The sequence below is a fragment of the Harpegnathos saltator genome, unplaced genomic scaffold (genome assembly GCF_003227715.2).
Source record: "Harpegnathos saltator strain DR-91 unplaced genomic scaffold, Hsal_v8.6 scaffold132, whole genome shotgun sequence".
Taxonomy (NCBI): Eukaryota; Metazoa; Arthropoda; class Insecta; order Hymenoptera; family Formicidae; genus Harpegnathos; species Harpegnathos saltator.
Window position 1 is genome coordinate 1,335,919 of NW_020229909.1, and position 17,606 is coordinate 1,353,524.

The 17,606-nt window shown below is 52.4% G+C and overlaps 1 protein-coding gene across 18 annotated transcripts in view; it reads left to right on the top strand.

Moving 5' to 3' along the window:
- The window catches only part of FoxP (forkhead box transcription factor P), a 284,858-nt gene that overhangs the window by 219,121 nt on the left and 48,131 nt on the right, over positions 1 to 17,606 (top strand). The window contains exon 1 of one of the 18 annotated variants that reach the window (XM_025307964.1): positions 9,903 to 10,177. The exons of the other annotated variants lie outside the window; for them this stretch is intronic. Within the exon in view, the coding sequence (XP_025163749.1) occupies positions 10,115 to 10,177 (63 nt within the window). The 5' untranslated portion in view covers positions 9,903 to 10,114. Of the gene's footprint in view, positions 1 to 9,902; positions 10,178 to 17,606 lie in introns of those variants that run through there. 18 annotated transcript variants of the gene reach the window in all.

The following is a 17,606-nucleotide window of genomic DNA, read 5'->3' on the forward strand; positions in this document are numbered from 1 at the left end:
AGGGACCTTGCGCTATTCCGAAGCAATTTGACGGAAACCAAGCGCGGACGAAAAGCGACCAGGCTAAAGCGATCCGAATCGCTCTAATCTCAAATAATAACAGCGATCTCTCGCTGCGTGACTACCTCGTCGCTGATCCGTCGAGGTAGTCAGCGCATAGCTGAAGGCAGCGGCCGTCATTTCGGGCATTTGCGTAAAGAGAAACAGAGAGAGATCTCGCAAAAAGAGAGAGAGAGAGAGAGAGGGGGGGGGGAGGGGAGGGAGGGAGGGAGGAGGGAGAGAGAGCGGGAGGAGAGCGCGCGAGGTAGTGGCACAGAGAGTGGCAGAGAAATAGGTAGCGAGAATGCGGGGGAGGAGGGAGGAGGGCGACAGAAAGCTTCGGGGAAGGGGGTGGGAGATTCGCGCATATCCGATGGCGGGAGAGGGCAAGAGGGTGCGAGGGGGTAGAGAGATAAGGCTAACACAGCGAGAGAATGAGAATGAAGGGAGAGACGTTTCCACTATTGATCATCGAGGCTCAGAGTGTAATGCTAATCATGCCCCCTCGCTCGTACCCGTCCTCCAGCGCTAGCAGCCGCACCTACCCCCGGCAACTCCGGCCCACCCGCCACCCCCTCCGTCGATTCTCTCTTACCCGTCCCTCGCCCTGCCGCCGCCGCAGCAGCGTCGTCCCTCCTGTGACACAGAGCCGGCAAGATATCGACTCTGACACCCACGCGACCCATAAGCAACCGGGCTTCACCCCCGTCATTGCCATTTCGTCGAAGATTCCCATAGATCCGGCCGAAGAAGCGGACTTCCCGTTGCAAGAGCACTCGAATTCGTCAATTTTCGTCAATTAAGCGAGCATCGGTAGGTGGCCACGTCGAGTAATAATCGACGATTCCTCCGATCGATCAACAACTTTGGAATGTCTCCAGGACTCGTGAGAAATGAAGGGGCGTGTTTGAATGAACTTTCGTTTCGCGCGAGAAGCTTGTTAATTGCGAATGAAATACCTCGACGGTGCGCTGCGGCAAATAATTGTTTAAACATGCGATTGTACGATACGTTCTTCTTAATCGCCCGTATGATTCTCGTGCGTGTGATTAAAAAGAGAACGCACGCGCACGGAGAGAAACCTCCTCCTAATGAATGGATGAATCTGTGCGGATGTATTTTATTTCTTTTATTTTTTTATTTTATTTCTTATTTCGTACAGAGATACACACACACACACACACACACAGAGGCACATCGACAGATGTCGACACGGAACGCGACTGAACCTCAAATCACATTTAATAAATTGAGTCACGAACGAATTTTAATCGTATACCCGGGACAGAAGCGCTCGTTGAAACCGGAGACGCGCGACTGATACAATTAATTACCAAAGCTCGTAGATATATAGATATATTATACGCACGAGGGCCGGATCGCTGCTCATCGTAGATGCACGCTGCTGCTGCTGCGTCCGCCGGATCGCAACGTTCGCCGTAGCGGTAACGTCAACATTTACCGCCAGCCGAAGGACCAGCGACGCAATTATTAATTTCGCCCGCGCATCCGCCACCGCGCGCTGTCTCCGGCCGCGACGGCGCAACAATATTTGCCGCTCTTTGCAGCAACATTTTTCCGCTTGCCCGTTTTTATTTTCATCAACGGTCGTCAGATCCCGCCTTCATAATGGAACGAGTCGTAAAGTACACTCCTCTCCTCCCCCTCTCCTGCCCCCGCCTCTGCCCCAACCCCGCTCTGTGCTCGGCCCTTTGCATCAACCCCTCGCCGAGCGTCCACGCATTCGCGTCCACACGGGATCGAATTATCCATGTGAATATGTATTGTTTGAACGGAGCATCGAGAAACTATTTCGGTCTCCGAACGATCCAGAAATGGAAGATGAAGGCCGACGTGAGCCATTATGGAAACGGAATTGTGGATTTTACGGCTAATAATTCTTCTTTTTTCTCTCTCTCTCTCTCTCTCTCTCTCTCTCTTTCTTTTTCAATCGCGTTAGCCGTTTCTTGTACAAACGATAGCAAAACGCGTATAACATACGCAGAAACGTGCAAGGTTCCATAGCTCGAAGAGCGGCGCACGAGCGAATCTACGATCAGACTATTGGAAATCTGGATTAAACGCAGATGAAATATTTATCCGTAAATCTATCCCGACGTGCGCGAGCGTGTGTGCGTGTGTATGCAGAGCCATTATACAGAAATGTCTGAGACTAGCACGGCGATCAGAGTTCGGCGGTGTACGCTCGGGCGGACAGGCTGCTCGATCCTCGACTAATGAATACACGCGGTATTAACACCGCAAATAATAAGAAGCCGGGTCGGAAGATGGAAGGCAATATAATAATTACATCAGCATATCGGTAAACAGGAGAGTCAGCAGCCCTCGTCGGCTCGTCGGCTGCGGCGCTTCGTAACTGAGCACACAGCAAACTGTGAACGTGCGCCGCAAAATCCTCCGCGGGATTATTTTCTCCGGCCTAAGATAATGACGGAGCCGAGCGAAAGGAAAAAGGGAAGAAACGACCCCCGAGAAGTTCGAGGCTTGAGTTGAGTAGAACACGAGTAGAAATTGCATCTCCGTCCGAAATTCATGCGGATATGCGACGTGAGGCACGACGACACGAAGTGTCGCAGAGAGAGAGAGAGAGAGAGAGAGAGAGAGAGAGATTATCGATGCGGTCGCGAGAGTCGCGCGTCGATCCGAACGACGAGAAGGAAAAGCGCGCGAATCGGCCGGCCGGTCGGCTCGCTTTACTAAAGAAAAACAATCGCGCCGCGGACGCCTCGCGGGAGCCCCACACACACACGCGCGCGTGTGAGCTTTACGATAGCGAGGGGTGGCACGACGCGGAGAGGAGCACAGTAAGCCCCTAATTTCTCGGGGTAAAAGTTGCCAGCCGTAAGCATCTCCGCGGAGGGGCGAGCCACCCCGCGCGCCGTATCGGGGTGAGTGGAGAAAGGCGCGGGTAGTCAATCGACAAGCGACGAGAGGGAAGAGAGAGAGTTTATATTGGGAAAAAAGGCGAGACTCTCGGGCAGAGCAACAGCAGCAGTAGCAGCAGCAGCAGCAGCAGCCAGAGTGAAACGTTTAAACTTTTTATGAGTTGCTGCGTCGTCGCTCGAGCGAAGAAATTTCAATTTTGCCGCCCACCCTCGCGCTCTCTCCGCGCCGCGAAGGAGCGGCCTTTCGACGGATCCCTTTTTCCTTCCGTCCCCACGAGCGACACCGTCACTTGCCGGGAATTTTGGCACATCCGGCTGCGATATCCGCGCGGTTAATTTGCCTCGACATCTCCTCCGGCCTCGATCTCTCGCATCTCTCCGGCTCCGCATCGACTTGCATAGTCGTCTAATGAGCTTTTCCGAGCCCCCGATCGGGAGCGCGGAACTTGAGTCGGTATGCCGAATAAGAGATTGCACATTGTATAATTGAGCGCGGTCGAAGCGAAATTGAAAGGAAACGCGAATTTTTCATCACCCCCCGCGTTTCCTGTACATTCCTGAGGAAAAAAAAACGCTCGCCCGGAGAACCGGGGAAAAGACTATTCTCTCTATTTCACTAATAATTCATCGGGCTCACATCCTTATTCATCCCTGCGTTCATCTTGATTCATCAAGATTTCAGCGGATTATGTCGCGTCGAACGTTAAGTATGTCAAATAGACATCTTATACTAGTCGGAGTTCGGCTATTCTTACACGACACTTTATCGCACATATTAAATTGCACAAATCTTATTCCGAAATGAATATCTGTATCTGAAATTACCGTGCACGATTGACCTCATCGATCTTCCTCGCCGCGGGTAAGGTAGACTCGTTTCTCCGATCTAGCCAGACACAGGCTACAATTCGACGCATCTTCGTTTCTAACTCGACAGTCCTCGAATATTAGGCAACACGGCTCATATTCCTTTTCTCTTTTAAGCGCAACACCGGATACTCCCTTCGTTTTATTATTTCTGCGAGCTGCACACTCGACAATCTCTCTACAAATTACACGGCGTATCGACCGAAGGCGATGCAAGTCTCGTAGCCCTCGTCGCCCCATCCTCCCCGCCGAGTCATAAAAGTCTTGATGAAGACGTCAATGAATATTTATCCTTTCGTTCCGTCGCAGCTCCATCTCGCCTCGGCAGCCCCACCGACGTGATGGTCTGGGGACGTTCCTTTCTGTTAGGACGAGACATTAAGCGGGCTCGATTGGCGAAGTTTTATCAGCATTTAATCCGACGCCACGTGACTCCCAGATATTCACGTGTTCACGTAGAAACAAGAAGCAAGATCAAGCACGTTACCTCGCTACCTCGCAGCGCGCGTCACATGCGAACTCTCGCTCTCGTTCGGCAGCTCGTTTGTCAGCAGAATTACGTAAACTTTTTTTACGTTCCTATTTAAATGCATACGCATTTAAATGCATAACGCAAGTGAGTTGCGTTACGAGAATATCGTCGTGAGAAAAAGAAGGAAAGGAAAGAAAAGAAAAGAACAAACTCCCGAAAAAAATAATCGATGCTTCGCGCAGGTCTCGCAACGGTGCGCCGCGTCAGGTCTCGCTTCGAAGAGGTGAACATGCCAAGTACGAAGCAACACGTCGTGGGCGAGAGCTTTATTAAAACATGACTCTTGATGCCCGAATTAGCGACAAGACAGTGCAGCACAAAGGCAAGAGGACGACGAATGGAGTGGATGTTCGCGGGTTTGACCAGCAGCAGGCAGGCAGGCCGTCGAGACGCAGGCCGACGACGTAGAAGACGAGAAAAAGACGGAAGCGCCAAAAGGCAGCGGCCCAGACAAACGCGGAAAGGCAGTGTCAGCATTGCGCAGATCCTCCTCGTCGCCGCTACCGCCTACTGCCACCCCCCGTTTTAATATGTTGACGCTCCGTTGGGTTGGCGAGAGGGAGAGCTCGGGGGGACAGAGAGAGAGAGAGAGAGAGAGAGAGAGAGAGAGAGAGAGAGCGGAGAAAGAGGAGAGAGAAAGGGGGAGAGAGAGAGAGAGAGAGAGAGAGAGAGAGAGAGAGAGGGAGAGAGAGAGAGAGAGAGAGGAGGCAGAAAGGAAGAGAAGAGAGAAAAAGTAAAAAGAAAAATATGCCTCGGACAGAATCGCCGGTAAGGGGCGGTCGGAGGTGGAGGCTGCGGCCAGGGGGTGGCGGAGGGCACCCACAGGGTTGGGCATCCCGGGAACGGCACAAACAGCAGCACCAGACGAAAAGAAAGTTTGCCGTGTAACAACAAAAGACGTTTGTTATTGGCGCAGCATTTGAATTGTCTCTGTGTCGGCGGGCCTCCTTATTGGCCGAGCGTCGGCGACGCGACTCCTGCGCTGGTGGGGGGTTGCAAAGGGTGGTAGCCACCCCCACGGCTCGCCACCCAACCCCCACCGACCCCGCTTCTTGCCCCCTCCAGCGGCGCCCCTACTGTGTCCTCGAGAGAGAGAGAACGGCTATACACGCGGCTAAGTGTACCGGCTATCTGGACTACGAAGCTACCCCCATACCGCTCCTACCCTTCTCGATAGTCCTCCCCGGATAGCGGCTGGGCCCTGGGATGACCCTTTCCGAGTCTACCTACCTTGCGTACGGGCCAACCTCGTATCTGCTGGTAACGACGAGGGGGGAAATGCCTCGCAGAATGCAGGCGTGACTCTTATTTAATTTTGCTGCTTGAGCTACCTGCCTGCATCCGGCGCGACCGGCGTTTCGAATTATTACCGAGGAATGTAAGACCGCTTCGGCGGTGGGGGGGGGGGAAGGGGGAAGACTTTAATATCGCCGGTGATTAGCGAGTGGCTGTGGACGCGCACTCGTGACCCTCGCGCTGGGACCCGAACGAGAATCGTTGCTGCATTCACTCCCAATTAACATCGGTTTTATAAACTCGAACGTGACGGACAAGTTTGCGCAGGCAGCGCCGCCGCCGCCGGCAGCCGGCAGCCGGCGTTCTGCGTTCCAGCTTTACGTTCCATCTCTCCTCTGTAAGCCGACGCACTCTCGATTGTGTTCCGTCACAGAGTGCCGTTACCTCGAGCAGCCTGAGAAAGTCTCTCTCTCTCTCTCTCTCTCTCTCTCTCTCTCCGTCTCCGGCGCGACACGCGAGCGCAAGGCGAGAGCGCGATAAAGAATCGTAAGGCCCATTAACATACTGAGGATCCCCTCGACTCATGCATTAATTACGACACGGCCAAGGAATCGTATGCAAATGATAATTACGAAGCGCGCTCGCGAGGCGCTAGGCGAGGCGACGGCTCGTAGATATTCTCTTCTGCTATCGATTCGTCGCCTCTCTCGTATACGACTTCGATCATCGGCTCGGCCGCGCGATTCACGCGCGTTGTCTAACTCGACACAGTTTTATATTTCCGCACCGCCGTATCGCCGTGGCGCGCCGTGACGTCACACGACGTATATCAATGGATTGCTGCTGGAATGCCTCGGCGGTGGACGCGCGCCGAGACACCTACCTAGATTATTGTTAGCAACATCTGCTCCTAACGATTATTCTTGGAATTATGCTGCGAATTTATGGCGCGGCTCGGAGCCCCGTTTTACGAGACGCCTTCGTGTCAAAAACTTCGATCTCGCCGTGTAACTTATGACCTGGCCGTTTAACTTGTGACGATCGCTCGGATCGCTGCTATTAATTAACGTAACGCCGCTGGACGTGATTCCACCTGTTTTCCGACCGGTCGCTCCTCGGCACGATCGATCCGCTTGTTTACGACATTCTTTAGAATGTAATGTGAAGTGATCGACATGCGCTTCGAGCTGTCGCGTGCACGGTATCGGCGTGGCATCGTCGTGTATTTTACGATGAAGCCTCCGAGTGTGTTAACGCAGGGATCTCGAGCGAAGAGCAAATTCTTCTCATTAACACGCACGCGTAAATCTAATTTCAGTTATTCTCTGATCTTATTAATTGAGTCAGCAGTTGCTGGACTTGGGCAATTTAACGTAATGTATTTAATTGATGTGATTAAACGTACTGATCGGACGCATGGTGAAAAAGCAATTTCCCGTCTCAATTCACATCGCGCCTCAACGTCTCGTTATTTGTTAAATATGTTTTACAATTATAGATTTATCGTAGAATATGTATACCCAAGTTTATAATCGACTGCTGTGCGGCTGTGTGACACCAAATCTGCACGACCAAATAATACCCTCATGTTTGATGATTCACCTTTTGAACTCTTGACCGCATGAGATGAGATTTGGCTGGCTCGATCAAATGGCATAATCTGTTTCTGGTATCGGTATATTGAGTGCCATTGAATGACATAAATCAGTATTTGTTGCCTATGGCCAACGGGTAATCATTGACAGATAATATCAGACGTGTCCACTTGATATAATCGAATTAAGCTCGAATTTGGTTACGTTATCATGGAGCACTACTACCATGATTAATCGATGGAAATCGTAATTTTAGATACCACATTCGATCTCACCGTTAAGGGTTTATATTCGCTGGTTAGACATGCTGCGATATTAATTATAGCGTCATACAGGTCGATAGCAGAAATAAATTCCGCGGTAGATGTGACGTGTTCGATAAAAATTTGCATAAAAGTAAATCTCGGTTTGTTCGAGCAAATAGTAGCAATATACGCTGTCCCACCTCCTTTGTATTCGAAAAACTTACTCTCCCAAAAAGTAAAAAAAGAGGAAAAGAAAAAAGAGGCAGGAGAAAAGCGAAATCCTATATTTGATACGTTAAATTCAATAATCAAATAATCGCTGATTTTCGACCTTTTCATCGGACCTTCTATCGAAAATTCTTTTCTTCAAGAAATATATACAGAGACCAAAATTAATTTTAAACACGATTATCCTCGGCGTCCTGTCGTATAACGACAGCGCAGCGGAAGAATAAATAAGAAAAAATCCTTGACGCTGAAGAACGCGTAAATCACGATTGACAAGGCAGGATCGAAATTCAAACGTGATCGATGCGCAATCGGAAACTTGTTCGAGCAAGCATCGTCGCGGAGCTAGGTCCATCCTGTCTGTCTGGACGCAGCGCTTGTAGCGCGTACGCGAAGCTCCGTGTATTCGGATGCAAGTCTAACCCGATCCTTCCCCGTCGCGAGAGAGGTACCGTCGTCGGCAGGGAGTCGGGCGACAGAATGTACGCGTGCACGGCCGCTCATCCTCTCCATCGGCGCTCGCCCACCTGCATCGCTGGGAGAGTGCGTCTACAGCCACCCCAGGCTGCTGGCTCTCGTATCCCTCTCGAGAGAGGCGTGCGCCGCCTCCGATCCCCACCACGTTATCCACCCCTATATCGTCTCCCGCGCTCTCCCTCTCTGTTGCTGCCGCCGTCACATAAAAGCGCTGGATGCGGGGTGAGATGCCCCTAAAAGCTTGCACCACGCGCGAGGTAGTGAGAGAGAGAGAGAGAGAGAGAGAGAGAGAGAGAGAGAGAGAGAGAGAGAGAGAGAGAGAGAGAGAGGAAGAGAGAGTGGGAAGGGAGAAAGAAAGAGAGAGAGAGAGAGAGAGAGAGAAGGTGGGAGAGAGAGAGAGATGAGTCGGGAAGCGTGGAAAAAGAGCTGGTGCAAGGGAGAGAGATGGAGAAAGAGAGGGGAGAGAGACGCGGGGACACAAAACGAAGAGAAGCAGCGCCGAGACAACTAACGGCGCACGAAGCAGCGACGATCGTTGGAGAAGGCAAGAGAGAGAGAGAGAGAGAGAGAGAGAGAGAGAGAGCGAGCGAGCTTACAACTTGCCTCGGGTACTATTGGAGGGGGGGAAGTACCCCCCCGCGCGTCCCCTACGGCCACCCCTACTTTCCTTATCTCCCTACCTTCTCGCCCCGGCACCATCACCTCCCTCTCTCGGTTTCTCTCGCTTACGCTCTTTCTCTCGCGCTCCCCGTGTGTATGGTTAAATATTGCATTATTGTTTTAACGGCAGGGAGGAAAACAGCGCAGCCGGTCGTGCCCGCCCGCAGAGTTGCGCGCATCCGCGCCGCGTGTACACTCCTGTCGCCTCCTCGGCCGGAGTGTCGAGCGACGAGGTATATCGCGGTAATCGCGCCGCGTCGCGTCGCGTTGCCAGTCGCCTTCGTCGCCGTAGCGCTTGTCGTCGTCGTCCGTGAACGCGCTCGTCGGAGCTCGCCAGTAGTCCACCCCCTATTTCCACCCTCCGTCGCACGGCGAGGTATCGCGCCGTGGCATCTCTTCTGCGTTCTACTCGTACAACGCGGCAACGTCCAACGAGATCCGATCGGCGTTCCGCGACACGACCCGCGTGTCTTCTCCCTTCCTCCGCCGCTTCGCACCCCCCCCCTCCCCCCGCCAGAGCCGTATCGCGCGACGTCCACCCCTTATACCGCCGAGAATGACTCCGGAGCCACGTCGCGACCCAGTTGTGTTTCGCGTACTCTCGCGCGTCCGCTGTTTAGTGGATGAGCCACCGCTTGGAACGGGCTGCAGCAGCAACGGCAGCAGCAACGGCAGCAACGACAGCAGCAGCAGCAGCAGCAGCAGCAGCAGCAGCAGCAGCAGCAGCCGCCGTCGCTAGAGATTCACGCGCACCCCCGCAACGTACAAATCCACCCACCCCGCGGCCGCAACCACCGCCTTATCCCGCGCTTTCTCCGCCAGCCAGCCAACGTAGCTGCGCAAGGCCATTCTCGGGGGTGCCACCCCCCGGCTCCTTCCCCTCCCGCCCCCCCACTTCTCTCCTCTTGTACACCAATCCCCTCCTTCTCTCTTTCTCCAGTGTATATGCACCATCTCTCTCTTATTCCGTCCCTTTCTCTCTCCCTCTCTTTTTTTCACGACCTCTTTCTCTCTCTATCTATCCATCTATCTATATATATATATATACATATACATATACATATATATTTCTCTCTCTCTCTCTCTCTCTCTCTCTCTCTCTCTCTCACTCTCTCTTTCTCTTATACTCTTTCTCTGTCACCGCGCACCCCGCATTTGCCACCCCTACACGCTGTACCCGGCATCTCAACAACAAGTACTCGCTACCCGGTAGCATCCGACACAACACAGCAAGTCGCCCTACCACCGCCTTCGAGGCCACCCTCGGAGGCTTGCCTGGGGTGCCTCGCAGCATCGTGGCAAACACGACGTTTCGCCTACTGAGCGTGGATGTCTCGAGACAAACGGGAGATATACCGCGGAACACTGCCGGCGTCTTCTGACACCTTTGGGGTACGTCTCTCCCTCTCTCTCTCTCTCTCTCTCTCTCTCTCTTTTACTCTCTCTCTCTCTCTCTCTCTCTCTCTCTCTCTTTTACTCTCACTATCTCTCGCTCTCTTTCTCTTTGGCACCCCCTCTCCCTCTCTCTCTCTCTCTCTCTCTTCCTTGTGAGCACACACGGATTCATCGGACACACGTGTGTCCGTGCGCTCGGACTCTCTCTCTCTCTCTCTCTCTCTCTCTCTCTCTCTCTCTGTCTGTCTGTCTGTCTGTCTGTCTGTCAGTCAGTCAGTCAATCAGTCAGTCAGTCTGTCAGTCTGTCTGTCTCTCTTTTTCTCCCTCGCATGCTCGCGCTTGCCCTCTCGATCGCACCAAGTGTCCGTCTCATTCCTTTGGCCGGGCTCGTTTTGAGGCGACCTGTCGATCTGCTTTTCTCAGTCTAACGCTTCGCCAAGATCACGCAACGATGTCCGCCCTCCCTGGGCACGACGTGAGCGCGCGAGTAAGAGGAGGGGAGGGAGAGAAAAAATGCAACGAGCTTTTCCCTAGCGACCGGGAGTGGATCCGAGTGATATTTTTGTGCATCTATTCCGCGTGTGGGATCGAAGATCCATGGGGATGATACGCGACGGGGGGATACAGTGGGGACAGTGCGGAGTCATAAGCGCGATCGATCAGTGCGTACCTCTGCTGCGGGTGCACCGAGTACGCGTCTATCGGCGTCCTGTCGATCACGCGGGGAGATACGATCGCGCGACAATGCGACGTAAATGCAGCGATCATCCGAGTGCTCCTGAAGCTCCTAAAGAGAAGGAAGGTACCAGTGCGAGGATTTAAGCGTCTGAAGCGCGACTGTTAATAACGCGACTGTCGCGAAAGCACCGGTGACAATGACAGCCTACCTAAGCGTAAATGTTGCGCACACGGCAGACACGTGATGAGGAGGCACGTCGACCTCAACGCAAAGTGATATCATTGTGTCGTGTGAATATTTCGAATTTCGTGTATCGTGTATCGCGGAGAGACGGTCCACACCGGTGGACGAACCTTGCCGGTCAGTCTGCTACGCACGCAGGACGACCGATTGATCCCCCATCTCTGGTCGGCACAGGGTGCCCAAGGGAGAAACTCGCGGAATTCGTCAGCGCGGAACATTTATACGCGATCGCGCTCGTTAGCTGCGCGGTACGAGGCGCAAATATCAAGATAAATACAGTGCTGAAACGGCACGCTGATAAATACCATGGTAATAAATGCAGCGGTATCAGTGAAGCGCAATCAACGTTTTCGATGATATTATAGCCCGAGGCGCGACCGCGCCGGCCTGAAATCGCGCGAGTGCTATCAAGCGTCGTGTCAATTTGTAGCAACAGCGATCGCGGGACAATCAAACAGGTGTGTGTAAGCATAAACTCGCCGAAACGCGCGAAAGCGTCGTCGATACGACGTCGTCCCGCGGATTCGAGGCTCTCTCGACGACCGGCGGCGGTTAAAACGAGCGACTTAATCTTCGGCGCGGGGCGACACGACGGTAATGCAAAGCGGCCGATAATGTCTCCGGCGTGTTACCTTAAACACGACGTGACTTAAGGCGCAATATTTATAATCGCGACCACCCTTCGTGATGTGTTACATCACTTCTTCTGTAAACGCGGCGCGACGTGCTATTTTCGAAACACGGAGAGGCTGGGCCTACGTGCGAGGCAACAAAGACGTCTCGCGCTCCTGTGTGTGCGAGAAATACCGTAAATACTTACTCACGTGCTCGTCGAGATACCGTAATAATTCACGTTTGGCGAAATGTCAACCGGGGTAAATCGGACAGATTCCGAACTTGAGAGACTCAGGCGTTTCGAATCGAATCTTTTCTTTTTCCTTCTTCATTTCGGGGACACTTGTTCTGAGGGACTTGTGACAGACATCGCGAGAGATCGATTTATATCCGCTGCGATGTATAGCTCTGCTGTCGTTAATCAGCAACGTCAACAACGAAACGTCATTTTGCTGTAGTAATTTTCACACGCTACGAGCCGTGGAAGACGCTTGAGACTCGCACACATACAAAAAAATACAACCTCGTTCTCTCCGTCGCGGTCCGTTATTATCTCGTAAAAAGAGCCGTCAATTATATCAGCAACCCGATGCCATTATTTCCAGCGCGAAAAATTAATTTCCTCTAAGTGCATCCATTTAATCGACGAAAGTATTGTTCCGCTTTATCTTGTTTCACGTTCGCAAAGCCGCGTGGTACACGCTGACAAAGGGGAACGCAGTGTTTACGCTTTATCGTCGGCCAAGCTGTTTTCTTTATCGATCGCGATTGTTATCGGGTCATCTTGCAGGCCATTGCTTGCAATTGCATCTACCGAACTGCCGGACGTGCCTATTCCGTAAAAGCCCCTCGAGTCTCGAGCTGGGAGCCTCTCGCGACATATAAAACTTTCGATTCTTCCATTTCCGAACGGTATCATCGAATGCAGCCGGGAGCAGTTTATGCGGATTAAACGTCGCCTCGGAATTAATCGAAGCCGATTAAATATCGAAAATAATAGTCGCGAGGGCGGAGTCGCGACTTGCGATCGAAGTTGCCTCGGGGGAGGGGGGGAGGGTTGAGGAGCGACTGCGACAAATCGAAAATAACTATGAATAATAGTGAATTTCGAGGGAGACAGCAAATGTATGCCAGCTCGCGGTAGAAGCGAGCTTGGACGTCATTTGGAGGATCATTAAGACGATTACTGGGTAGAAGCAAGTCCAAATTACCCAAGTTTTTCGAGACAATGATCGAGTGGAGCGGGTGAAACGCTAATATCAGCGTGAAGAGCGCGGAGGAGAGATCGCGCCGAATAATAATAAATTAGACCAGTTATCAACATCTATCTCTCTTCGTCATCATTCTTCTTGCTCTAACGAGCGAGAGAGCGCATGATGACTGATGTACGCTTTCTTTCCTTCGCTACAATTCCGCGCGGCTCGACTAGGCCTAGGCTCGTGAATACAAAATGAGAGGCACGGAATGGAGAGAACGTGCTATTCTCTCTGCGTGTGTTGTGACCAAGCTGCTAAAATTGTCCCGGTGAATTTTCACAGGCGCGCGAGTCCGCCGCGAGCGAACGAGCGAGCTGCTGAGCGCGACTACGCGTCTCGCAGCAAACGAGTGCTTGAAAGTTCAGCGAGTGTTGTAAATTATTATTATCCAGGGCGCACTCTCAATCGCACGTACGTCGCGATTCCTCGGCCAAATATGTATTTTCCTTAAAGCGCACGATCCTTAACGGGGGGGATTTCCGCCATCAGACAGGAATCATCGAACATTTTCCCATTTGAGCCTGTCTCATTGTTCGAGCATTTACGCGACCCAACTTGTACATCGTACGTCAATATCGTGCCGTTACGCAATATCGAAGTACCATTACGCATTGGCGTCGCCGTAGAAATTCGCGTGGTCTCGCGAAAAACGCCGCCTCCATCGGCGCGACGCGGCCGGCAAGTGCGTGCTATCATGTCGGGCGCGTGGCACGCACTGGGGATAGCCGAACGCATCGTTGTGTCGGGTAGTATAGAGTGTATCGTCGGGCGCCGACGCTTCCGTCCCTTGGCCCTCCACCCCACCGACGCCTCGCCGCGCCTCGCACGTTCCATCCCCGCCGAAACCGCGAAACCTCGAAGCTCCACGCTGGAAAAGCTGTAAGCTCTCCTACCTGCTCGACAGTCGCGTGGCCACCGCGCCACCGTGCGCACCGCCAAAGTATCGCGAAACATCAGCCGACCGGGTTAACCGCGAGCTGCATCTCCACCCCCCCCCCCGCGCGGAGGCGGATTAACGCCGCGTCGCGCAAAACGCATCGCGTTCGCGGCGCCGCGAACCGCAAAATGCGATTGCACGCATGCCGCGCGCGCGTGCCGGGGCGTTTCTTACACACGTAGCCCTCGCGGCTTCCGGCCACGCCGGAAGCCAATTGATTTTCCCCGGCGTGCTCTCGCGTAGTGCCTTTCGCAGCGCGAGCGCTTCTTGCATTAATTAAATTTCGGGGCCCACGGACAGAGCGAACCGGCGCTAATGAATGTCCTGCCGGTCGCGGATGCTGGAGATTAACGGTTCCGTCTTTTCAGCCCTCTCTTTCTCGCTGTGTCGTAGCGCGATCGTCGCGCTTCGGCGATTTTACCAAGCGTATTTATCACTGATCATGACTCATGACCCGCTGATAAAACGAGGACGACGGCACTTCTCGCCGCGATACAAGGACTCGTCGCTCTTTTTCGCTCACCGCTTCGCGTCCCTTACATTCCTTATCATTGAAGTAATTTCTGGCAGATTCCTTGCGGTTCCTTCGCGAGCAAGCAGCCGAATTCCGCGGGCTCGATGATACTCGAAATACTCGAATTAGCGGCACGTAATTATCGCAACGATTATCCTTTCGTAACGCGATTCCGCATAAATCCGGATACATTCCCGCCTTTCAGAGGTTTCTCTTATTCACGGTAATGCGTCTTGCCAACGGAGGAGCAAAAAGCCGTCGCGAGAATAGAAGCGAGAAAGAAACAGGTCCGCCTCAATTTTCATTAGCCCATATACATCCAGCTGTAGCGCCGTGGACAGCAATCGCGCATTTATTCGACATTGATATGACGTGTGAATATTAAAACATAAAGTATCGCCTCTAAATGTTCATCGACGTGGAAACTGCCGCTTCTGAATAATATACGGTCCTATTAAAATCTAATTGCATTACAGTTCGCTGCGCGCGGTGCGTCATTTTCGTGCAAACCGAGATTATCAAGCCGGCTAATTCTATATGACACACGTGTCTCAATTACTTCGTTATTCATTTAGACATTAATGCTTCGATTTTAATTTAGATTTAGAGAATGCTGACGCGCCTGCGCGCTCCCTCCAACGTAGGAATAAGTTGCTCCGTGGGGGGCTAATATTAGCAGCGACGGTATAAATTCTGATGTCTGTTACCCCACAGGGCAGCCATTAAAAAAAAAAAAGGAAGGAAGGAAGGAAAAAGGGAAAAAGAAAAAGAAAAGAAAATTTCACAATCTCCGCGCTTTTCTGAGCGACCGAGCGGGGCCGGACCGTTAAAAACGCCGCGCTAATTTCTTTTTCTTCTTCCTTCTTTTTTTTTTTTTCCCCGCAAAATCAAAAGGAGAGGAGCACGAAGGTATAATGTGCGGAAGTATTATAAATCTCATACGAGCCGTTATCTTTCGCGGGCAGCGGAAAATATGCGGCCATTCGCGTAAACCGTATACCTTTCGGAATTGTTCGTGAAATATTACTACATCGTGCGAGCATGTGGAATTTACACAAGCAAATTACACTTCGGCTGTATGAAAGCGGTAATTATAAATCGGCCACTAAAAGCAGGAAATTTATAGGAAGGGTTACGACGGCTGAGGGCTGAGAAAACGCCGAATGGCGGGAACGACCGGGCGCCGGCTACAAAGCCCGGCCCAGGAATATCATAATTGTGAATTAACAAGTTATACGGCGCGCGCTAGAGAAGAACATAATTAAAAATGCGGCCGGCTTGTCGCGCGTCAGATCGCACGCGGAAGTCTCTCTCTCTCTCTCTCTCTGCGCGGACGAGGAAAGCGTCGAAACGCGAGTCGTATTAATGACACTCTCCGTGGCGAAGCGCGATCAAATTCGCCGCCGCGCGGCGGCGGACGATTACGATACAAATTATCGAGAGTTCCCGGCAAGCGTCCGTGTTTGTTCGCCTGAATGAATCCTGCGCGACGCAAGTCGCGCGACGCACTTAATCCCGCGCTTGTTCGCTCGCGAGCGCTTCCGCGTCGCGCCCGCCGGCGATATCTGGCCATCCGTATTTATTCGCAGCGTACGCGCGAGAGAGGTAGAGAGAAAGAGAAAGAGGGAGAGAGAGAGAGAGAGAGAGAGAGAGAGAGAGAGAGAGAGAGAGAGAGAGACCGGCGACAGACAAAATATCGAGACGCGATCGTATCGATTTCTCGAGACTATACATCGTCGTCTAAATCCACGAAGGATTTCGTCTGACGGCCGGCTGCTACTGTCACACTTCTCCTACGCGCCGCGCGTCCTCGCAGGCTATTTGTTTCGGCGCATCGTGTATTGACTCTGCAGCAGCGACCGGTAGGCGTCGCGGGCGATAATATATCGACAGCCCCGGGTGATATATGCTCCGGCGGAGTGAGCGGCTGGAGCATACAGAAGAAAGACTCGTCTCATAAAGTATAGGGCGATTTGTCACGGCAGTTTGTGATGCGACCGGGAGAGAATAATCCTCTGGATATCATCTAGCGCGCGCGACTACCACCGCCACCACCCACCCTACCTCGGCGATTCTCTCTCTCTCTCTCTCTCTCTCGCTCTCTCTCTGTCTCACCCCTGCGAGCGCGCGCGCGCGCGCGCGCGCGAGCGAGCGAGCTTCTCGTCCCCCTTCGTTCTGAGAGCGGATTACGTCCGACCCGCGTTCTTCGTTAGGGACGCGCGCCTCCCCGCATAGCGATTAATCGTACCTGATGCCATTTTCGAAATCGGCACGATGCACTTCGGGCTTCAATAATTCCCCGGGTCTCGGGTGTCTCGGAATCCTTACGAGTGTCTCCGGTGACACCGCCGGAGCGGAGCTTTTAATAAGCGAGGCTTTTAATAGCGACGAACGTTTGTGCCTCTCGGATACAGAGAGGAGCTTTGGCAATTTCGCTTTTCACATCGGACGTCGCGCTGATGCTGCCTATCGTGTGTTGTACTTGGAGTGTACTCTGGGCGCTTTTGTTTATCGTGTGTCCGCAAATTGCACGATACTTATGCAGGTTTCTCCCTCCCTCTTCTTCTCTTCATCCCCTCTCTGAAAATGTCACTGTTTTCGTCAGGACATTCAGTGAATCTGTACAGCAATTCGTTTGCCGCTACTATTGCTGCTATAATAAATCATATTATAGGCAACCTCTTGCATATTATCCTTAAAACGAGTGCTTGGTTCCACGGTATATGTTAGCGCCAAAGTCGATAGATTACTTGGCTGTTGTCCAGTAAGTTTGTGGCTCGGATGATTTGAGTGTGTCGTTTAGCCGTCGCTGATAATGCTCGCTGTAGCGCGCAGTAGTGGAGATATTCGGGTCACGACGAAGTGCGTCGTTTGACACGAAACATGACGCCTCGGTTAGTACCGCAATGATATATTGAATTCTTCGTGAAGTTTCGATAACGGAGGTGCAGAGGACGTAGCCGTAGCGTAGTTGCAATACTTGTCTGGTCGAGAGGAAGAATTAACGTCCCCTGGTCTGGTCAAAGGATTCGCGTTCTTTCTGCGCGAACCATCCGTACATTGTGGGAGATTGCAAATGAAGGCAAACAAAGCTATAATAGGATCTTTGTACAAGCGTGTACAAGCGCGCTCGCGTGAAAAAAAAAGAACGAGACGATCTTTGATCCGCGCTCGCCTCGCGC